General features: G+C 60.8%; 2 protein-coding genes across 3 annotated transcripts in view; one reads left to right on the top strand and one right to left on the bottom strand.

Moving 5' to 3' along the window:
- RSPH14 (radial spoke head 14 homolog) overlaps window positions 1–23,355 on the top strand; it is a 62,281-nt gene that overhangs the window by 4,844 nt on the left and 34,082 nt on the right. For both annotated transcript variants that reach the window (XM_082641531.1, XM_082641530.1), the window contains exon 4: window positions 241–359. In XM_082641531.1, the coding sequence (XP_082497657.1) occupies window positions 241–359 (119 nt within the window). The remainder of the gene's footprint in view (window positions 1–240; window positions 360–23,355) is intronic.
- GNAZ (G protein subunit alpha z) overlaps window positions 6,220–23,355 on the bottom strand; it is a 42,480-nt gene continuing 25,344 nt past the window's right edge. Inside the window, exon 3 of the mRNA XM_082641529.1 lies at window positions 6,220–7,905. Within this exon, the coding sequence (XP_082497655.1) occupies window positions 7,561–7,905 (345 nt within the window). The 3' untranslated portion in view covers window positions 6,220–7,560. The remainder of the gene's footprint in view (window positions 7,906–23,355) is intronic.

The following is a 23,355-nucleotide window of genomic DNA, read 5'->3' as shown; positions in this document are numbered from 1 at the left end:
CGTTTATGCGCTTCTGTTGCCTGGAGTCGTCCTCCACCACTCAGGCCGCACTGCTCTCACCTGACGTGAGGGCCACCCCCAGCCTGTGCCTTCTCTCCGGAGGCCGCAGGAATGCGGTCCCATCCAGCCGGCACGGGCTTTGGCTCCAGGGGGACGAGAGGGCAGGCAACCACCTCTAGGTTCTTATTGGATCCTCTCCTGGCACGTTCGTTGTGTCTAAATCCCACTTCTCTTCCCCAGAGATGGCTTTTTAGAGCATGACGTCATCCACGCCCTGTCCTTCCTGCTGAGCGACCCACAATCAGCCTGCCGGGAGAACCTGCACCTGGCCTTCAAGCACCTGGCACAGCTGCCTGCAGGTAGGCTCACCGTGGGCGCTTCGGTGGCCCTTGGCCTCCTCTCCCAGTCAGGCGCCTGCCGTGCCGATTACAGTTTAGAGCTTATTTTTTAAAAAGCTATGCTTTTATTAAGGTACCATATACATGTTAAAAAGGCACATGTCATACGTGAACGCTTGATTAACTTGTACTAAGTGAACCTGCCACTTCCGGGCACCGCTACCCAGATGAAGAAATGTGCAGAGTATGGCCAGCACCTGCCCCTACCAGTCACCACCCCTCACCCAAACGTAAACAGGCTGATTTGTCTTCAGGTTATAAGACCATGAGTTAGTTTGTGCCTCTTTGAAATTTACATAAGTGGAAACATACAGTCTGTAGTAGTTTGTTTCTAGCTTCTTCGTCCCTGTTGTGCGTTGTGTATTACTGATTTTTGCCGATTTGCTCTGCAGTGTGGTATGCACACTATATGAGGGCGCTACGGTTTGTTTATCCCCTCTGTTGCTGATGGCCATTTGAACTGTTTCTAGTGTGTGGCAGCTGAGAATACAGTGGTCGCTAACATTCTTACAAATGTCTTTCGATGGACATGTGTATGCATTTCTTTTGAGATACGCCTTGGAGAGAATTGCTGGGCACAGGGCAACTTTATGTCCAGCTTTAGAAGGTACTACAAATGGCTTCCTAAAAGAGTTTTGCCAATTTGCGCTCCCACCAGTAGCGTATGAGGGTCCCAGGCATTCTGTATCCGCACCCACACTTGATTTTTTGGCTATGATGGTGGGCGTGTGCTTGCGTCTCACCTTGGTTTTCATTTGTATTTCCCTGGTGACAAGAGCCCTGTAAATGTCCTCTTGTGAGAAGCACCAGGGCACGTTTTTAAGGATGAAAGACCCCACCCCCTGGCTCACCGTCCCCTTCAGCTGACTGATCCTGCTAATTTGATGCTGAGCCCAGGGTAATGGCCACCTGCTGACCGACCGCAGCTGGAGGGTTGAGATTCGTGTCAGGTTGACACCCATCCTGTCACAAGACACAATGAGCATTTTTAAATGAGGGGCTCATTCCAAGAGGCAGGATATCAGGCCTTAAAGGGGGTGCCTTAAGGCCGACATGGGCCTTAAGATGTCCCGGGCCAGGAGTTGGACAGACCAGGTCCCTCTGCCGTCCCCTCGTTCCCCATGTGCCCCTAGACAGGCTGCTTCCCCATCTGGGACACTGAGGCTGATGGGACCCCCTGCTCCAGAGGCCTGAAGTGAGGACCAGGCGGGAACACTCCCCAAATCAGGGTCCAGAGAGAAATGACTAAGGGAACAGGTGCAGAGAGGCAGGCTGAGCAGAGCCCTGGGAGCTGGGGTTGCTGTCCGGCCAGGACCATACCCTCCTCTACCTGGGCTGGGCTGGGTGTGCCAGCCCGGACAGCAGAACCCCGGGTGGTCTTCTTAAAAGACCACCCTATCCCTGGCCCTATCCCATGTCACCTGGTGGGCCCTGCCCACATCTTCCTTGAACGCACCTTGGCTGGTTCTCCTGGGCGACCATGGTTGAGGGCCCCTGGGATATCGGGGCATCTCCATAAAGGACCAGTTCTGGGGCTGAGCTCCATGGATGTCTCTGCTCACCACTCAGGAACATTCCTTCTCAGGGTGTGGAGAGAGGGGACTTGCCGTTCTCACTCAAGGCTCTTAAAATTATTGTGACCTGTGTAAGCATTCAGGGGAAGAGAGAGATGATGATAACGAACATCAGGAACCATCACCAGATTTGCTAAATCTTAACATTCAACCATATTTCATATTTGCTTGAGATTTTTGCTTAAAAAACATACAGCCCCCTGGGCTTCCCTGGTGGCGCAGTGGTTGAGAGTCCGCCTGCCGATGCAGGGGACACGGGCTCGTGCCCCGGTCCGGGAAGATCCCACATGCCACGGAGCGGCTGGGCCCGTGAGCCATGGCCGCTGAGCCTGCGCGTCCGGAGCTTGTGCTCCGCAATGGGAGAGGCCACAACAGTGAGAGGCCCGCGTACCGCAAAAAAAAAAAAAAAAAATACAGTCCCCTGTGAACCTTCCCCACCCAGCACCCTTTCTCCTGCCCTCTCTGGAGCCACCAATAGTGGGTGACTTCATCCCCAACACGTCTTTGTATTATTCCCTGGCGGTCCAGTGGTTAGGATTCTGCGCTTCCACTGAAGGGGGCATAGGTGTAATTATATATAGATCTTGCCTTGCATGTTTTAAAAACTCTCTAAATGGATTTTGCTGTATGTATCCCTTTGGTACTTGAAAAACCTAATGCTATCATTGGGAATGTACCCATGTGTGTCACGGGCTCCATTTCCTGATTATAACCCCAGCCTGCCCATCCCTTGTTTGAACGTGTGTACTTACATTCAGTGAACTTACTCCAGTCCGGCGGACCTGCATGAGCTGGTTTTCCCCAGGGCTTCCCCAGAGAAGGGCGTCATGGGGCCGGAGAGCACAACTGCTTCCCAGCCGGGAGAGCCCGTCGTGCTCCCTCCCGGCAGCCTGGCCGAGTGCTAAGCCGCGTAAATGTCGCTGTCCTATGGCTCTGCCATCCCCCAAGGCTGGGAAGGGGCGTCTTCTCTCTGCCTAGCACCGCCTCCATCTCCTCTCCTGCCGGGGGCCTCCCAGGAGCCTGAGCCCATTCTGCTGAGTTGTTTTTTCCATTTCTCATTGATTTGAGGGAGTGCTTCGTTTATCCGAGATTCGAACACTTTGCTGGTCACACATATTGCAAATATCACTTCCCAGGCTATCTACGTGGCTTTTCTCTGTTTGTTTATTCATTGGTCCAGCAGTTTTTCATTTGAATAGTAGTGAGTTTCATCAGTCTTTTCCTTTGTGACTTTTTTCTTTTTTTTTGGTGTTGTTTAAGAGAATTTGGTGCTAAGAGCTCATGGAGGTATCCTGCCATATTTTCTTCTAAAAGTGAAAGAATTTTGCTTTTCACACTCAGTCCGAGAAGGTACCTGGACCAGCCCAACACTGTCTTAATTACAAAAGCTCTAGGTATTCTGGGTTCTGGTGGACAGGCTGGAATCCGCAAGCACTAGGCTCACCATGGGGAGCAGGGGGGTGTAGTTTGCACTTTATCGCAGGATTTATCACAGGATTTCCTGGGTGCTGCTCTTCGTCCGTGCCCAGAGGGAGGCCTGGGACACTCTGGGGAGGGGTAGGTAGCAGTGGGTGGGGTGGGGGTGGGTAGCTGGAGGGAGGGAGGGGGACATGAAGTGTGGTAGGTGCCCCAGGAGGACCATCTGAGGGGGCCCTGAGCGCAGCAGCTCCTGGGTTGGCCCGTGTAGCCGTGTCCTGGGGGTGTCCTCGCTGGGCCTGTGAGTGGGGGCCTGGGTGGGTGAGGGCATCTACTTCTGGGGCTGTGCTCTTACCAGCGTGGGGCCTCGGGCACTAGCGAAGCCCATCGGGAGCAACAGGTCACAGGGGGCCGGCGGCTCTTCTGGGATGGTCTGCATGCAGGGCGCAGCAGCTCTCGTGCTGGTGGTCATGGGTCTGGGTTCTCTATCCACGGCCACGACCAGAAGGACCCTCTGCACCTGGCGGAGTGCTGGGCACGTGTCTGGCACTCAACAAATACTGGTGGTTTAGCAGTTTCTGTGCAGGATTTTAAAGGACTATTTGTCGGCTGTTTTCCTGCTGCACTTCACGCCCATGTGTTGGGGTATCTGTGGGGACAAGGCCTTTCCTGGGCCCTGGCGCCCGGCCAGGTCCAGCTGGCTGCGTGGTTTCCCAAAGTGGCCAGCAGGGGGCGCCGCAGGACCGGCCACCGCCCAGCAGGGCTGCTCCGGCTCTCAGGCCTGGGCCTGCTTGTCAGGAGAGGAGAAACCGGGATCGTGGGGCAAACGCCAGGCACCCTGTCTTCCAGGCCCTGAGTGACCGGCCGCCAGGGATGCTGGAGGAACCCGTCTCCTCCCTGTGTGGACACAGCATCCTGTAGGAGAGGGCTCCAGGCTGACACCCAGGATTCCTTTGTAACTGGACTTGGGGGCCCCCTGGAAGTGTCCCCAACTCTTCGGGCCCTCTGATGGTGGTCTCAGGCCCTGCCTGGCACACAGTGCTGGGCGCTGAGAGCCGCCGGCCCACCTTTAGGGCAGCTCCACTGTCCCGCTGTCCCGCCCCATTCATGTGCAGCTGGGCTGTGGGCAGAGGCAGGTGCCCTCCCTGCCCAGAGGAGAGAGCCAGGGCTGGGCGGGGAGGTGGCGGGGGCATTCCTGGCATCCCGCCATCACCACTGGGGGCTGGAGAGAGATGGGGGCACTGCGTCCATGGGAGCACAGGGTGAGGGGTGGACATCCTCAGCCTGACAGCCCTTGGCGGACAGCAGACCCCCCTCCCCACCCAGACTTAGCAAAGCACGAGGCCCCCCCAGTGGTGACCCTGCCCCTCTGGCAAGGGGACCCTCTTCCCTCAGGGCCGTCCTCCACCAACTCTGGCCCCCTCTCCCCGTCCCCTCTGCTGGGCCTAGGCTTGCAGCTAACGCCGTGTCTGTGGACCTCTGGATGCAGCTTAGCATGTGCCTCCCCCGTGCCAGGCACTGCTCAGGCAGCAGCAGGGGAAGGGGGCGGGTCAGACGGTGCAAACACCCCTTCCCGCCTCACCCTGGCCTGGGCGCTCTTCCACGGCCTGGGGTGCTAGGCCCCAAGGGGATGATGGGTCTTGGGCCGTGAGGATGGGGATGGTCCTGTCAGCAGAGGGATCAGCTGGTGAGAGGAAGAACCGGAGCAGATAAAGACTGTGGGGGAGGCGGGGAGGGGACCACTGTCCCAGGGAAGCCTCCTCCCCTCCTTGAACACATCTGGGCAGGAGGCAGAATCCTTCCATTTCCCTCTCACTGTGTATTTTTAGTTAAAGATGCTCACGCTGAGATTACTGCTCTTTTCACAGTTGGCATTAAAGTGCAAAATAAGTCTCAAAGATCTTAAGTCACAGGTTATTTCTTATATAAAAGCCCCCCTGGGTTTTTGCTGTTTGGTGATGTAGGAAGGCGTGAAGGGGACCCCCGCGTGGGCTCAGGGGTGGGGGGAACAAGAGCCAGGTCCGTGTGTCTGAGTGCTGTGTACCTGCACATGTGTGTGTCTGTCTGTATCCCTTCCTTGGGGCTTCATGTCCGGTCCTGGGTTTGAGGAGGCGACACGGGGTAGCTCTGTGCCCCCGTGGGCTCCTGCCCTGGCCGTCCAGGTGCAGAGCTGGGCGAGGACCCAGGTGTCGGGAGGCACCAGGCCCCTCTGCTCCTCCTGGGGAGGATGGCTCCACTGCTCCCTGACCTTGACCGTGGGCATCTTTCCTCATCTGTAAAATGCGTCACCACTGACACCCCCGCCGCAGGGATGAGCGTGAAATAAGATAGTCTGTAAGGAGCCCGGTGCAGTGTGCACAAACTTCCTTGACTAGTGGTTTCCATCCCTTGGCCCCCTAACCACACTGGCGAGTCAGCCAACGGTGGGCCGGCGGGGCCCCTCCTCCAAACACCCTGCAGGCTCGCTGTTCATGCCGGGGGCTGTCAGCACCCTCCAGGCCCACTGGGCATCTCTTCCACTCTGTGGGGATGATTCTGACCCTAGTGGAGGTGTCTTTAGGGTGGGGGAGAGTCCAGGTGATGGTGCAGCCTGGGCTGGTGCCATCGTTACCCCCAAACCTCAGCCCCTTGGGACACACAGGCCTGGCAGATCTCCCTCTTGCAGCGTCTTTCTACTCTTGGGGTTGTTTGTTCTTGACATTCACTTCAAGATGGTTTTTCCTAAACATGTGGAGGGAGGGGGGAGAGAAAAAGGAACCTCAGCACGGACGGTGTCCCCGCCACCCTCCTGCATGCCGTCCACGCACACAGCACTCGGGACGAGGCTCGGCTCATTCAGGATATTTTATTTTCGTAAAGTAGACAATCTCGGACTTTCGTGCGATCACCAGCTCCTCTTTCCCTCTCGACATCCCTTAAAGTCCTTGGCTGTGACTCCTCACACCAACCTCGGGCTCAGGGTACCAAAGGCCGAGAGGAGATTTGGCAAGGGCTCTGGCGGCGCCTTCGTGTTTGCACACGGCCCTCAGCCAAGGTAATCCACGTGGCGGTGGCGGTGGCAGTGCCGTGGGCCCTGGGCAGGAAGGGCCTCCCTCAGGCTGCGAGGCGGCCGAGCCTTCACAGGAGTCGAGGCTGCCCTCTGGCCTCCCTTTCCTCCACTTGTAGAAAAGCCACAGGTAATTTACTCTTTAAATACCAAGACATTTAGCTATTGTTCGTTTGCTCCTGGGTGAAGGACCTTCTTTAAATACATCACATTTATTTTCTGAAAGAAAAACGAAGCGGAAACTGCACCAGTAACAAGAGGACGCTGCACGGGCTTATGTACAACTCGGCGCCAAGGCTGCTGCCAGGCGCAGAGGGACAGACTCGTCCAGGTAACAATTTTACACTCAGCAAAGCCAGACACAAAAAGGACCACCCGAAAAAAAAAATAGGTTTTGAAAATCTGCATTTAAAAAAGAATACTCAACTGCATTGGAAATTTTCTGTATTTCTGCGAAACACCACGAGATTTGGCCAAAAAAAAAAAAAAAGAAAAGAAAAAGGATGTCAGAGGAGAAAAACCAGGTTTCGGTTTATAAAACGTCCGACTCGTAGAAGAAAAGCTGGCGCCCAGCTGGCTTGGTCTGAGACAAGTTGCGCCACGCGTATCACCATGTGGAGTTTTGCTGCATATTCTGAAGCGGTTTAAAAAGAGCTGTGAGTGGCTGGAAGGCTGGTCAGTGCCGTCGCAGGCCTGGTGCCCGGTCCCAGCGCGCACGTGGGGTGGCGTGGCCCCTGCACTGGGTCTCCTCCCAGGGAGTCGGCCGCCCCTCCCTGTGGTCCCTCGGACCCCCATGCAGAGTGGAGCCACGTCGGGAAGGCAGGGTTATGTGGCAGGAGGGGCTCGGGGTGGACTTGGTGACAGCTCCTCAAGTCTTCACAGGACCTCAGCCACGCGGGGAGCCTGCTGTCTGCAGAGCGTGCGCATGTGTGTGTGCGTGTGTGCGTGCGCAAGTGTGTCTACTTACCTAGCGATCTATCCGTACATATTCATGTTTGCGGAAACGTGGGGGCCGAGGAGGCGGGGCGGGGGACACGCTCTGGGCCCCCGTTTTCTGCCCCCGTGCTGGTCACCAGCGCGGGTGGGGGTGTGATACCCCAGTTTCGCCACAGCTGACGCTGGCTCCTCAGCAGAGGCCGATGTACTTGAGGTTGTTCTGGATGATGACGTCGGTCACGGCGTCAAACACGAACTGGATGTTACTGGTGTCGGTGGCACAGGTGAAGTGGGAATAGATCTCCTTGGTCTCCTTGTTGCGGTTCAGGTCCTCGAACTGCCGCTGGATGTAGACGGCGGCCTCCTCGTAGGTGTTCTGGCCGCTGTACTCGGGGAAGCACACGGTGAGTGGGATGCGCCGGATCTTCTGCGCCAGCAGGTCCTTCTTGTTGAGGAAGAGGATGAGGGAGGTGCTGACGAACCAGTTGTTGTTGCAGATGGAGTCAAAGAGGCGCAGGCTCTCCGCCATCCGGCTCTGGGGGGAGGGGGGGCGGTCAGCACAGCCCAGCCCTGCTAGGCCCAAGAGCACCCTCCCCGCTGGGCCCCAGCTGGCCCTGTGCCCTCCGACCCCGCTGGCCCCCTCTGGCCCCCGTGGTCGCTGACAGCACGTGGCTTCGGGGCTGCCAGTTGGGGCCCCGCGCCTGCACGGGCAAGCCCCCCTCCCATGGGGGCACTGTCGCCGCATCCCCCGCAGGCAACACGTGGGCAGCCTCCCCGGCAGTCAGCTCCGCCTGCTGGGGTTTGGCTGGCCCCGTGCCTCCATCCTGCCAGGCGGGGCATCAGTCCTCACTGGAGTCCGCAAGGGGGAGGGCTGTGTTCACGAAAGCAAGGATGCAGGGCAGAGCTGGGCAGGCCTGGCCCCTACCGGCGGTGTGGTCACTCAAGGCCACACAGAGGATCCTGTGGCCGCCCTGCCCCCACCAGCACAGAGGACGCGAGGACGGCGGCCAGGAGGCACCGTGACCACAGAGCGTGGCCCTGGCCCTTTCCACCTCCTCTTGAGGACTGTGACCCTGCTGTGGAGCCTCTGGGTTTTCAAGGAACCCAGGGCCCTCGTCTGACTCCCACACACAACTGACCGTCCTACTTCTAAAGGGACTCCTGCTGCTGGTGAAAGCTGCCCCGTGTTTGAAAGTAAAATGAATGAGATGAGCGTCCCAAGTGTGGGGCCAGTGTAGATCGGAGGCATCGGATTTAAGGACTTTTCTGACGTTGTGGGAACAACAGGGAAGCTGCAGCTTGTGCTGATGGGTGGACACGGGCACTGGACTGCTCCATCCTCACACCTTCCTATCCCCATTCTGCAGATAAAGAAACTGAGGCCTGGAGAGGCAGGAAATGTGCTCTAAGTCCCACGGCTGGGAGCTCTAGGCTTGCTGCTCCTCCAAGGTGGACGGGCAGTGCTGCTGGCCCCAGGGTGGCGGTGCCCGGGGGAGGTCCCACAAAGCCCTGCTCTCCCACAGACCCTGCCTTCTCTGAGATACACGGTCTGACAGCATCAGTGCTGAGAAGGAACCCCCCCACCCCCACCACAACGTAGACATTGCCTCAAGGTCCTGCACTCCACCTGGGAGGGCCCGTTTCCAAAACCCATCCTGTGCCTTCTTTAGAACAAGCTCAGGAATAACAGAAGCTCTGAAAGTAAGTAGTCTCAGGTCTTGGGTGTGTGTGGGGTGGGGTAAGCCTTCTGCAGAGAGAAACAGGATGCAGGACCCCCAGGTGTGCCTGGAGGAGCGGATGATGTTCCACATGCAGTTAAGTGGTGGTCCAGGAATGTTACATTCTACTGGGTAGTAATTAGCGCTTATGGATTCCTGGAAGCTGCGTGGTAGGGACCAGCAGAGCTGTCATATCTCATGGGAATGTCATAATCAGGCGCTGTGCTTCTGACCCCAGATTTCATATCAGATAAATAATAGATGTGGCCATTAGCATGTATTCATTAATCCACTGAGCAGACACTTACTGAGCAGGCTCTGAGAGCCGCCAGCAGGTCCCAGATCTCGTGCCGGTGACGGGGCCCCAGAAACGAGAGGCCAGTGGCCAGACCAGGCCAGGCCCTGGGTGTGGAGTGGCGTTCAAGGGTGGGTGGGCAAGTGTGGAGTGGGGCCAGGCAGGGCTGCTGGGATGAGCATCTGCACAGGGCCTGGGCCTGCCTCCCTGGACCCTGCTAGGTCACTGGGGGTGAGACCCGGGTGCCTCCCGCATCCAGGCCAGCTGCTCCTGCTGAAACAGTGCACGTGTGCCGAGAGGGGTTGGTCCTCCAGGGCATGTGTGCGTGGGAAGAGCTCAGCTGCCATGTCCTGCGTGGAGCAGGCCCCAGGGCCCTGACAGGCTGCGTCTGCCCTTCCTGCTCAGCGCACCCCAGGCTGACTTCAGACCCCAGGGGCCGGCCCCTCTACCCCACAGACGTCCCTCCGAGCCTCGCCAGGCAACAGAGGGCAGAGGAGGCTGGCAGGACGGGCACTGTTGTGCGGCCTGAGCAGGACAGACAGACGCCCCTCGTGTCCGGCCCTTGCCCACACCTGGGGCTCCTCTTGCTCTCCAGGCAGGTGGGGCTCAGGTTTCCCTGTTCCCTCCCTCTCCCTTGGGACAAACCGTGGAGACCCACACGTGCCATCCTTTAGGCAGGCAGCGCTCAGGGAGCCCGTGGGAGCCACTGACTGGCCAGGCTGGACAAACACAGGAGCCTGGGAGCTCCACCTGCCCTCCCCCAAAGCCGCTGGGTGAGCACCGTGAAGGGGGCACTGTGCCCCAGGACCCACCACACAGAGGTCCCTCAGCCAGGAGAGGAGACGGCCCAGAAGGCACTGGGCGGGGCAGGGGGAGCTGGAGCCCCTTGGTGCTACCACCTCTGCTGTGCAGGCTCCTGGAGCCGGAGCGGGAGCCCGAGCATGGGCGTGCCGGCCGAGCAGCATGCTGACACCTGAATCACAGACCACTGAGAAAGGAGCGTGCTGTTTTGAGCTGTAACTCTGGAAACCGTGAGAAGCACGCACAAGAGTGTGCGTAGGGGAGGAAGGCGCACCGGGCAGGGCCTCCCCAAGGGCCTCCTCCCTGTTTGGCTCACCCTCCATGGCCTCACCCCCAACTCCTCTTCCCAGCCCCGCACCCTGGCGCCCCCTCCTGCCGCACACGTCTGGGGTGCTCTGGCACCAGGATGGAATCCCAGTCCCTCGGTCTGCGTTCAGGGCCTCCCTGGTCCTGAGGGTGTGCTCAGCCTGGGGGCCAGCTGTGGCCCCATTCTCCCGGATGCCTCCCTGGCACCCGGTTCTGACTCTACCCACTTGGTGCTGTGGGTCACAGGGTTGGGCCCCATCCTCGTGTGGTCCACTGGGCCCTGGGGTGAAAGAAGCTGGGACAGCTTTGGAGTCACCGGACTCTGCCCATCACACCTTGTCTTGCCATGACTTCCACCAGCCTGACACAGACATCCTCTTGCTGCAAGCCGGGGAGGCCACCCACCTCACACAGGGGATGGGGCCCTGGACAGGCGACTCCCAGGGCTGGGTGAGGACCCCGTGTCTGCACCAACCCCAGCGCTCCCCCAGCAGGAGGCCCTCCGCGCCCTCAGCTCTGCAGCTGCTCCTCCCAGGAGAAAATATCCCACGACTGCTCGCCTGCGATGCCAACCCAGGGCTCTGGGGCCCACCCAGCTCTCTCCAGGAGCTGCTCACAGTGAGAAACATCGTGTACAGAGATGACACGGAGCAGATGACTCCCGTCAGAGGCCTGGGCAGCGGTGGCGATCCCATGCTCGGGAAGGGGCAGGAACCAGTGATTTGTAACAGCGCACGTCAGACCCTGGGAGGCAGCTGGATAGTCCGCAGGGTGGCGCACAAGTCATTTCTCAACCATCTGCAGAGAAAGCTCCTGCTTGGACACTTCCGAATATACTCAACCTCACCGAACAGACTGGACTTTCCCCAGAGGGCTGCAGCTGGTGACCCCCCTCTAAGGGGCTTCCAGCTTGCTGGTCAGAGACTGGAATCTTTGCTAAGTGCCGAGCTCAGTGGTGGAGGCCTTTACCCTGAGCACAACTGCCATGCGACAGCACCCGTGGTGGCCTGGACCAGACCGGCTCCTGGAACATCCTGAGGAGGCCGGGGGCTGGGGCGCAAAGGGGAGCCTCGGCCCTGGTCCCCCATGAAGGCTCCCCTGAGTCACGAAAAGGCAGGTGTCCCTGTTATGGGTACAGATTTGTGGCCTGGGGTTCGCTCTCACCACCAGGGCTCGCTGCACCTTGGACAAGTCCTTTCTCCTCTCCCGGCCTCAGTGTCCTCATCTGTAAAATGGGGACGATCACGGCACCCAGCACCAGGACTGCTGCGGGAGCAACACAGTGTTGGTTTGAGAGGAACCAGGTTTGCTGGGCCTCGGCCTGTGGCTGCCTTCCCAGCAGATGCTCTGCATGCCACTCACTGCTGGCGCCCTGGCACTGGGGTGTCCTCATCTCCTCTTGTCCAAGACCTGCCTCCCTCCCCACCGGCACAGAGCCTCTGTGGGAGGTGGGATGGAGAGGGAGGGGGCTGGACTCTGCAGACCCGGCTCAGCTGCCATCCAGAGCCCCCAGAGCCCCCAGCACCTCCCTCCAGGCTGCTGGCTCCCAGCTCCGCCTGGTTCCTCTGCTCTGGGGGCTCCGTAACTGCTCAGCCTGGAGGCCCAATGGCTGCCCAGACCCTGTGACACACACTCAGCCCCTCGCTCACTGTTGCAGGGGCACAGGACAGCACCAAGTGCCAGGAGAGCACCCATTTCCTTGATTTAATAGGCCAAGAGGGCTGCTTTTGGCTTCCTCACGGGCTGGCTGGGGGGCACTGGCCCCAAAAGTGGACACCCAAGTCCAGCCCTGCACTCTACAAAAGGGGAGCACAGATCCCCCAACAGGCAAGGGGGCCACCCAAACACCGCCTGCTCGGCTTGCCCTGGGCACAGCAGAGGCTCCAGTCCCAGACCTCATAAAGTGCTGGTGATGTCAAGGTTTCAGCCCTTCTCAGAACCGGCCCAAACCCCGGGGCCCGGGAGACCTGGAAACCCCAGCCTGCTGGCACGCCAATAACCTTCACTGCTAGGCCCGCATCCCCCGCCCCTCCTCAGCCTCCGTGGGCAGAGGTGCTCCAGGTGCCCTTCTAGGTGTGAGAAGGACGGAGGAGAGGTGAACCTGTGGAGTGGCCAACGAGGGTCAGAACCCCTGCTCTGCCAGCCGTCAGCTCTTGTTTGTTCTGAGCCTCAGTTTCCCCACCTGTAAAGCACGGTCTGTTAGGGATCCTGCTCACGAGGCTGGGGGCTAAAACATGACACTTCTGGAAAGCTGAGTCTCCATGCCGGGCACCAGTGACCAGAGCGGCCATCACGGCATGACTCAGAGATAAAAGGGGAGGTGGCCTGGATCAGGGGGCCCTGTGAGGCTAGGATGAGGCAACGGGAAATCAGCCACGGCCAAGGCCTGGGGCTGCAGCGGGCAGCCGGCAGGGGGAAGAGGATGCAGTGCAGCTGTGCCTTGGCTCTGGCTCTGCTGCTTGGGGCTCAGAGCCCAGGGAGGCTCTGTCCCGCCCTGGGACTCAGGTTTCTCGTCCCTAACACGAGTTCTCAGTTCCGTTTCGGTTTGGGAAGCCCAGGTCTGCCTGTTGTAGGAGCGCCTGGAGTGTTTGTTCTTGGGAACTGTGAATTTAGCTTTTCACGCTGGAAGCAGAGCTAGGAGGCTGGGCTGCGGACATGAATGAGCTCCATTCACCACGATGGTGCCAGCCCTGAGGCTCAGCCACCAGGCCCGGCCCGGGCAACGGTGCCAGGCTCCAAGGGCGCCAAGGGCGGGACTGGGCAGTGAGGCCTCCTGGCAGCACCCTGGCTGCATGGGCCAAGGGGGAGGGTCCAGCCGGGGCTGGATATCGAGCTGGCACCTTCATAAAGTAACAGCCAAGCCTCTGCTCCCTCTGTGGTGGCATGGCTCGAGGGGCGCGGAGGCGCGGCTGACCTAGCGAGCGGCACGTCCCAGCGGGCCGTCTGGCGTCCGTCCTCTGTGCGGCGCTGACTGCCCTCCCCGCCTCCACTGCCCGGGAGGCAGGTGAGGCCCGGAACCCTGTGCTCTGGGCCTGGTGGGTGGGAGGAGCCCCCGAGACCTCCCTGGCCCACCCTGAGCCCTGCCGGGGAGCCGGGCTTGGGCATCCCCAGCCTTCTCCAGCGGAGAGAGGGCGAGTGGGCCCCACCGTCACACCCAGGTCATGAGGTCCTGGCAGGTGCACAGGGGTGGGGGTGGAGGGGCCTGTGTTAGATGCACCTGCAACTGTGGAAAGGTGTGAAGACAGGATTGTGCCTCCAGAGTAAAACCCCTCCAAGGATGGCACTGGTCGCTCAGGGAAATAGCTTACTCTTTGTCACCAAAGAAGTGGGGGACTGGTCTTTGGGGGTGAGAGAGGGGTGTCTTTATCTTCATGCAAACCTGCAGAGAAGTCTAGTGCGGCCTGGGGGTGCTCAGGGGGCCCTGCTGAGAGGTGCCTTGGGCTCCGCGGGGAAGAGGCCGGGCTCAGCCCGCAGGCTGCCCGGTGGCTTGAAGCCCTGAGCTCCCCAACTCGTCCACCGAGGGTCCTTATCCTTCTGGAGCTTATTTCCCTTTTGGGGCTCCAGCTTGTCTCGGGTCGTGGGGGTGGCTCAGGGGAGCAAGGCCCTGGCTTGCATCTGCCCTTAGGCTGTGGGGTACAGGCAAGAGGGCTCCCCGGGAACAGGGTGGGGTGGCAAGAAGCAGAGCAACAACCCCAGACTGAGCTGGAGGCCTCGGGCAGTGAGGCAGCATGGCCACGCTGTCCTGGCAGGAGCCCAGTGCGGAGCCGGTGCAGGAGATGACTCAGACCCACTCACGCCTGCAGGGATGGGAATGGGACGCTCGGGCCTCCCCAGCCAACCCTGGCTCCCCACTGTCGCCAGAATCTGCGTTTCTCCACACCCCCACCCCCGCCCCCAGTATCTTGTCCCTCACTGGAAGTGTTTGCAGGAGGGCAGGGCCTGTGTGCTCGACTCACCCAGGCCTGGATGGAGTCACTACAGCCCCGTGTAGACAAGAGAGCAGATGTGGTGGTGGTCCAGCGCCCACAGGGAGATGCAGGCGAGAAGGCCTGAGAGCTGCCCTCTGCACTGGCCAGCGCAGGAGTGGGGCAGCCCCTCGGGCCCTTCCCAACACTGAGAGTCTGTGACAGCAGCTGCCACCCAGGGCAGCTGCTCCCCTCCCTTGGTTGAGCTTATACTCAGACACTCAGCATGCAGTTTCCATGGCAACTGGGGAGGAAGCCTCCACCCTCTGCCTCGCACAGCAACACAGACGGAAAGCAGAAGACGCTCCATCTTTGAGCTGGGCCAGGTGTCCCTCTCCACAGGGGCATGCAGGCCCAGCCCTGGCTGGCTGGCCAGACCACACTGTCCATCACTGTCTACTTGTTGGGAGTGGGGGAGGGCCTCCAGGTGTTGAGGGTATCTCACTCTCCCTGGTGGGCGGGGCAGTGGGCAGGGAAGAGGGGAGGTCCTTCCAGTACCTGCTCCTGCCTGCAGTGCCCTGGGTGGGTGGGATTCCCAGTGGGAGGGGTGGGGTAGGACTGTTACCAAAGGATGGTGCCTTGCCCTCGACAGCTGCCCCTGGAGGCTCTGGGCCTTGCTCCTCCTCTGTGTGGAGGCTGCTGTGATGTCCAGAGGTCCAGCTCTCTGCTCCTCTCAGAGCAGTGGCTGTGAGGGCTTCTCCCCACATCCCCATTTATGGATGTGGGAATGGGGGCTGTGAGGGCCAGCCTGGCCTGCCCAGGCCCCTCTGCCCCAAGGAGAGCTTCCGACGGCCACAGTCGCCCCTTGGTCCTGCCATCCCCATCCGGCTCCTGGCCTCAGGCAACGGGGAGGTGCCTGGGGACAGAGTTGGATGACCGGGGTCAGGTCCAGACCAACCTGGTTAGTGCTCCCCACTTCTTCCTCCCACAAGCCTAAGTGCTGGCCGCGCCAGACTGGAGAATTGTATTAATGAGGCTAATGGATCAATGAGCCCCTGACTTTCCCCGGGGCTCATCTGCACGGGCGGCACAGAGTGGGTGGTGCCGCAGCCTGTGCGGGGGCAACAGGGCAAGCTGGGGGTGCTGCCGCCCGCGCCCTTCTCTCTCTGGGGTGGGCAGCGTTCCCCCTTGGCTGCCCAGGGTCAGCGCACCCATTCCCCAAGTCTGGGCCCTCGAGCCCACAGAGCCACACTGCCCCTGTACCCTGTGGGCCCTCGGGAGACCCAGGCCAAGATCGACTGGCACGGCCCTGCCACACAGGCAGCTCACTCCCCGTGCCCCTCCCACCGCCGCCCTCCCCTCCACCAGGCACAGCCACGGCACTTCTCGGCACCCCTTCCCCTTCCAGTCCCTCAGTGTGTTCCTACCCCACCCTCTTGTGTCCCTGGGACCTCAGAGGCCTCCCAGTGCAGGCCCTGATCCCCTGCTCTGACCCTTGGCACCAGACGCCCACTCAAACCAGCCCCACCCCCCATCTTCTGTCTGACCCCCTTTCTCCCTGGCTCACTTCAGCTTTAGGGCTCACTGGGTGATGTGAGTGGGACAGGCTGAAAGGGGTGGGGGCCTGGGTGAGGAGCCCTGAGGCAGCCCCACCCCAAGCCCCCATGGCTGCCTCGGTTGGCCTTGGACTTGACCTCACCCAAGAGTCTCAGGTCCTGCCAACCAGGAGATGGCAGTTATTCTGGGCTGTCGTGAAGTGAGTCACAGTAGAAACGTGGTCGACAGGCAGTGACAGGAAGCTGGAGGCCCAGCATCCCTACCACTGACACCGGCGTCCGAGATCCAAGCCCGGCCTCTCCCGGCACCTTTCCCTGGACGTCAAGCAGTCACTCTCGGAAACACAGAGAGAAGCAAGGGGCAGTCCTGGCTTAAGAGAACTGAGGCCCTAGGGGCGGACACACGTGCACTGACCACCCAGTGCCAAGCCAGCAAGCTGGGGCAGGTGGCATGGAGGGAGGGCACTGTCTGGCTGCCTCTGCCAGGGGAGGCAGTACCCAGGAGTGGGCATGACCCCCCACAGAGGCCAGGGTCCCGGAGTCGGGCCATGGGCTCTACCTGCATCTGTCCAGTTGACGGCACCTCCAGCCACACCTGGAATCTCCTTCCCACCTCTCCCTGCCTCTGCTCCGTGTCTCTGCAACCTGGGGTCACTTCACTGCCCTGTGCATAGCCCTCCAGCAGCTCCCATCCCAGCGGGGTGACCCGGCACCTTCTGCCTGGCCCCAACTCATCCCCGCATGGGGCCTTCACCAGGCTGTCCTCCCCTGGGTCCCGGCGGAAGGGTGGGCTCTCAAGGCCGTCCCTGAGCCTCCCTGAAGTAGCCGGTCACCAGCTGGAATCCTTCTGTTGATTTGCTGTGGCCTTGAGCACCACCACCCGGTCTGCGGGGGCTGCTCTCTCCAGCACCCGGCAGGGTGAGTGGTCTGCTGGCCGCAGGGCCACGGCAGGCAGGGCTGGATGGTGCGGGATGTAGGTGGTCGGCAAGGCAGCCGTGTGCAGGGGCTACAGTGAGAGGACGCCGGGCGCCGCGTGTCCTGCCTGTCCAGGTGGTCGGACCTGGCCACCGGGGAGGGGCCCGCCCGTGCCCCCAGCCTCCCCTCCCCCCCACCAGGACCCTGACACTTGGCAGGACTGGGCCTCCTCCGCTCCCCGGAGCAGGCTCCGTGTCGTCCTGGCCCTTCGCTGGCAGTGGCCTGTGTCCCTTCTCGCCTCAGCGCCGTCGTGAAGCAAAACGAAGGGAAAAAGGGTTTATAGGCAGGTGTCCTTCTGGCTTTAAAACCTTCAGGAACCCCCTGACCTGCCGGGGACGAAGGCTCGGGGTTCATCTTCCTCCCCCAAACCCCGGGGTTTGTGCGGCGGTCCCAAGACCGACTCCACTGTGTGTCCCCGTCGGTGCCCCGGCTCCTGCTGCCCTGACCCCTGGCCTCCGTGCCACCTTCAAACGGGCAGCCCAAGGCCATGGGAGTCGCGGCCAGAGTGTGGGGATTAGCGAGCAGCAGAGAGGGATTAGCACTCGGGGCGGCGCACCTCGCGCCCCACAGTCCTGGTACTCACGGCCCTTGGCCCCCCTCCCCAGGGACGAGAAGGGGGCTCAGCAAAGGGCCACCGCCTCTCCCCTCCCAGGGGGCGGCTTGCTGCAGCCCAGGAGGGGGCAGGAGGAGGCTCAGCCCTGCAGGCCTTGGGCCAGTGACAGATGGGGCTTCACTGGGGTGGGAGTGTGTTCCGACGGGTCCAGAAGTCAGAGGCACCGTTTGTCTGTCCCCTGCCCCCCATCGAGTGACAACTGTGACGCTCGTAGTAACAGCGCCGGCCAGGCCTGCCACTTCAAACAGTAGGGCTGTTTAAACAAGATAACAGGCTGCAGGGAAGCTGTGCTCGGGCCCTAATGGCCTGAAACCCATCCTGAACCTGCCAGAAACAGCGGAAGCTCAGCCTCGGGCCACCTCGCCTGACGCCACTTGTCCCCGCCCCATGCTCAGCACCCACCTTCTCCAGGCAGCCTGTTTGCTGGTCCCCAGTCTCCCAAAGTATATGGCTCAGAGGGGGCTAGGGTGACCCAGAGTAGTAGCAAGTGTGGCAGCCCGTCTGGGGGGCTTAGAGGTTTGTGTGCAGGGTCTGTGACAGCACCTGAGGCCCAGCCTCTTTCCCCTGCCCTCGTCCTCCCACCCGGACATCTGCCCCCAGAGAGGAAGGACCACGCCCTGGGCCCCACCGTTTCCCCACAGTGCCCGGCACGGGGCTGGCACCGGGGTGCCTCGGGACGAGTGTGCTCCACCGAGCCCCCCGCTTCCACTGACACAGCCATACTGGCCTCGGCGTGTTGCGAGTCCTCAGGAGCCAGACAGCCCAGATGGACCACAGGTGGCCACATGATGACCCTGGGGCCACACAGGCAGGTCACTGCCCCACCCCAGCACCAAAACACGCTCGTGCCCTGGCTGGGGGCTTTGCCCACCTGACCGAGCTGTCCCCTGGGAGTCTGTGTGGCCAGCCAGCCCCTGCACCCCAAACACACATGATTCTTCTGCCCTCTGTTCTCACTGAGCCTCAGAATCAATGACCGACAGGATCTCAGAGCCAGAAAAGACCATTCCTGATCCCACAGGTGTCAAGAAGAGCCCCGGGCTGGTGTGATGAGGGCAGTGGACATCTCATAACTTTGGATGGGGGGGACTGAGTTAGAATTGACTCCCAGATTCCCAAGGCCACACTTGGAGCACTTGTTCTGCAAGGCCTGGAGCTCCTGTGTCCTGCTCCCAGCTCCCCATGTCATGCCCAGGCCCAGGGAGGAAGGGTGGCAGCCTAGGATGAGGTCCGGGCTCTGCGTCCCACCTGCTCTCACCTCATCCGCCCACCTCCCCCCACCCCCAACCGCTACCGCCCCCAGGGAGGATGCCTCTTCCAAAGCCCCAGTCCTTCCAGTCCTTTTCAGCTTCAGCTGAAATGAGAACTGCTTTCTATTTGTTTTTGTGTTAAATCTTGCTGGCTTGATCCAAGCCCCACTGCTGTCAGTCACTGATGGGAAATTAGCAAACAGCATGATGCAGGTGCGTGCAGGCCTGGCCCGGCTTGCAGACCATCACTGCCACCATGGGAGGGAACGGCAGTGCAAACAGCCCCTCCTGGGACCAGATTGAGGATCCCCTGGGCCCCAACACCCTTGCCTAACACTGTTCAGCAAGATGGAGCTTCTGCACCCCTGGGCACAGCCCTGGGCCACCCCTCCTGGAGGAAAGGCTGGAGAGCCATGGGCAGCAGGTGGCCAGTTCCTGCAGGGACATGAGAAGCTGGGGACAGGGTGTGGGGGGGTGGGTAGACGTCTCAGTGGGGAACCTCTGCTTGTGGCCAAACAAGATGGATTTCAGAAATGCTCATCCTTAGGAAGTAATATTTGGGCCACTGCTGCCCTAACCCTGGCTTCTCCATCAGCAGGGGGTTGGGGCTGGGCAAGGGCAGTCTTCTACTGGGCAAGGGCAGGGTCTTAGCTCCATTGAGAAACTGATCAAAGTGACAGAGCCTCTCCCAGGAAGGATGCCTACATGTGCTGGTGCAGCCATACCATCGGGACGAGGTTTAGGGAATTCCGCAGCACCCTGGGACCACAGCAGGGCCCTCGAGCCTGGGAACACTGCTCCTGCCTGTGGGGGCAGCTGGCGCTTTATCCTGCCCCGGATGCTGTCACTGTGGCTGACATACCCCACACCCTGCTAGGTGCTCGGTGGCTGGCCAGCACGGTCCAAGCCTCTCAGCCCCCTTTTCAGGTGAGGCGGGGGATGAAGAAGCTGGGTGGGGCCCTGTTTCTGGTTCCCAAGCCCTTGTCTTCGTGTCACTGCCTCGAGTGGGTCCTCGAAACCTCACCCCCCTCCAGCTGTGACCACCTGTATCACCCCCAGGGCTGGGCCAGCCCATCCCCCCAGACTGGCAGTGTGGCAGGAGACACCGGGCCACAGGGTCACAGCAGCTGTGCCTGGGGACAGAGCACTGGGCAGGAGCAGGAACAAGGTTCGGGGGAAGGGCGCGCCAGAGGCCGGCTGGTCAGCGGGTCATGGCTGTGGTCTCACTGAATCCAGGCTGGAGTCACACGCAGTGTCTCTGTCCATGTCCTCCACAACCATTGGGGACGGTAGGTCTCCCACCCCCATGGGCTCCTTGCTGTCCAGAGAAGAGATCTCCTGCCCTCCCTGGGTCCCACACCACTGCAGCAGGGGCTGGGATGCCCCGGGAGGAACATGTGCTGTGTCAGGGCTGGTGGTGCCCAACGCCAGGTCCCCTGGTCAGCTGCACTACAGAAGGCCAGCCTGCTAGGTCTGGGCATCAGAGGAGAGCGTGGTGACAGTTCTGCCCAGCGCCTCCTCTGTCCTGATTCAGTGTGGTCTCTGGCCTTGGTGATGCCGCATCCTGATGCCCCAGGCTGTGCTGGGGGTGGGACTTGGCACCGGGACCTCGCCCAGGTGGCCCAGCTCTCCGTGGCTCCCTAAAACCCCTCGGTCCTGAGAGGCACTTGCAGCCTGGCCCTGGGAAGCCTGAGCAGGAATGGGGAGTGGGGGGCTGGATTGTTGTCTCTTCTGAGAAGAAAAGGAAATGGCAGGAGGGCACTGTGTTCCCTGCAGGCCTGTGCGATTCCCACAGCCTTCCCAGCCACCAAACCAGGCAGGGTGGCCCAGGCCACAGGGGAGGCCACGGGGCTGACCAGGGTCTAAGCTCCACTCCTGGGCATCCCCCTCCATCAGAGCGCCAGTCCCAGAGTCCCAGGCCCTGCGGGAACCAAGCACAGGCACCTGGCAGATGTCAAAACTGCATCCTGTCCTTGAGCTGTGGATCTGTCGTCTGGCTTTGCAGACAAGGGAGCCACGACTGGACCAGCTTGTCCGGCTGAGGACGCACAGGACTGGGGCTGCATGTGGCTGGCGCCCTCTCGCCTCCTGAGGTCCTGTCTTTGGGCAGATGAGGCTGAAAGAGGAGCCGAGGGGGCGTCCCTGGAGCCGGCAAGCAGTAAACAAAGGGCCCAGGTGGGAAGCCGCCCAAGAACTACAGGTTGCCCCAGTCAGCTGTTCCAGACTGTTCTTTCCCCAGCGGCTGGTAGTTGGCTACAGAGCTGGTTTCCTGGAGCCTGAGACACAGGCCCAGAGGCTATGGCTTCTGGGGAACGTGGAGCTGGGCCATGTGGCTTGGAGGCTCTGGGCCTCTTCAGCCAGGATGCTGTCAGCCTTCCCAGGGTCACTGAAGGCCCGAAAAGGTGTGTGGGTCTGTGGCCTGGGGCTGGCCTCAGCAGAAACCTCAGGACCTAAGGCCCAGGGCCTCTGGGTGACTGTGGTTTTATTCATGAAATTAGAGCAAATACATGAGCTGAGGAGACACCAACCAGGGGTGATGAAGACAGGGTCAGGGTGAGCTGTGGCCCAGGTGCCCGGGCCAGCCTGAGTTCGGTCTCTGGATCTGAGGACATGTGTCCAGTGGGGAGCCACGTGCAGGGAACAGGGCCACCTTCTGCTCCATCCGGGGGGCCCCCCTCAGATGACCACGCCCCCTTGCCCTAGATGACTGTATTCAGATCTACCAAAACACTAGACTGTCAGAGCCAGAGGGGCCCGGTGCGGGGCGGTCCCCGAGTTCTGTTAGCACAGAAACCTTTCTCAGTGTTGTTCAGGGCCAGTTGTCTGTGCTGGTTACCGAGGGTCCCCCAGTGGTCTCAAGCAGCTCCCTGGAGCCTGTTCTTGCTAAGTGGAGAAGTTGTTTTTCAGTTCTCAGATTATAGAAATCCCTTAAAACAATAATAATCTGCATCTTAAAATCCCTCTGGGTTCTGACGTGTGCATAAGGAGTGGGGCTAATGCACTCAGGAAATTAATTAACCCGCTGGCCTGGGCGCTGAGCGGGATGCGGGCTGGGGAGGTCCCTCTGCCCTGAAGCTCCTGGTAAGTGCAGGATACAGATGTTCCGCGGGGTGCAGGGACACTGAGAAGAGCAGATCACCTGGCAGAGAGGATGTGCGCAGACGTGGCAGCTGCAGAGGCCCTGACGAGCCCTGGCAGCAACGTTTACCCCAGGCGGTGCTGGGGGTGGGACATGGCACCCGGGACCACGCCCAGCTGGCCCAGCTCTCCATGGCCCCCCCAAACCCCTCGGTCCTGCCTCTGTGGGCCGCCCCCACAGGCCCCACGACCCAGGCTGGATGCGCAAGGTTGAGCCCAGATTACCATCGCTACCTTCATCCCAATCCATCCAGGCCCTGCTCCTGATGTCTGCTCCCTTCTCCCCTGCAAGGCGGTCTCTGGGGCAGGAGGCCCCCTGGGGTTCTCTGGACCCAGAGAGCTGCTGCACTGGGGTGCCTCGGGGCCAGCCACAGCCAGCATGGGGCCAGTGAATGTGGGTACTGGGGGAGCCACTCCGGTCTCCAGGGGTTGCTCAATGTGGTCCCCATGTGACCTCAGGGGAGGAAAGGCCACAGTCGCCTCTGTCCCTCACTGCTTCCTGAACAAGCCCCATGGGGCCTGTCCTCAGGCGGGGACCCAGGGAGGCCCGGCTAGAGCAGATTCACATGTGAGTCGAACATGCTGACAGAGACATGGCAGAACCACCCGGCTCCAGGCTGCTCCCCTATGCAGAGGCTTGATTCTCGTGAATCTGCCCGGGGAGAGCATGGAGCCATCTGGCAAATGACCATTCGCAAGCAGGACAAACGTGAACAGAAAAGACAGGTGTGGTCACAGGGCCAGAGCAGGGAGGCGCTGAGGGGTCACAGAGGAGGCTGACAGCTCTTTAAAAGGACGCAGACAGTGAACACTGTAATTCACCGATGAATGAGCCTGACGGGCAGGCCCTTCCAGCCAGGGTTCGGGGGTCACCGGCTGCAGGAGGCTGGTGAATGTTTAACATCTGGCTGGGGTGGGGGCCGGCTGTAGAGGCTGCCAATTTCCATGGTGTCATTACTCTCACCTGGCTGATTTTAAGCTACCAACATGATGTCAAACAGCTCACAAACTTCTTAAAAACGGAAAAATTGGCACTTGTGAGCTGGTGCTGGCCAGCCACTGCCCTCCAGTGGATGGGTGTGCAGCACAGGTGGGGGCCAGCGCTGCCCACACAGCGCCAATGGCACCTGCCTCCTCCCTCCCAGGGCTGGTCCGCGACCTGGCAAGAGGCTGACCCCAACCCGCCTATGGGGGAAGGACCGCAGCCTCAGATCCGAGGGACACGTGGACACCCCCATGCAGATTCCACCAGGGCATGTGGCAAAGGCTGTCGTGTGGGAGAGGTGGAGCATGGAGGGGGTGGGGTGGGGGCACGTCCCACCTGCTCCACTGTGTCCAGTGACAGCCTGTGCCTGGGGTAGGGGGGCGCTCTAGTGACGCAGCAGGAGGTGGCCACCATGGAGGGGCGGGCACAAAAGGATCCCAGGG

The sequence above is a fragment of the Mesoplodon mirus genome, assembly GCF_964341445.2.
Source record: "Mesoplodon mirus genome assembly, chromosome: 13".
Classification (NCBI taxonomy): Eukaryota; Metazoa; Chordata; class Mammalia; order Artiodactyla; family Ziphiidae; genus Mesoplodon; species Mesoplodon mirus.
Note: the sequence above shows the minus strand (reverse complement) of the source record. Positions and strands in the feature narration are given on the sequence as shown.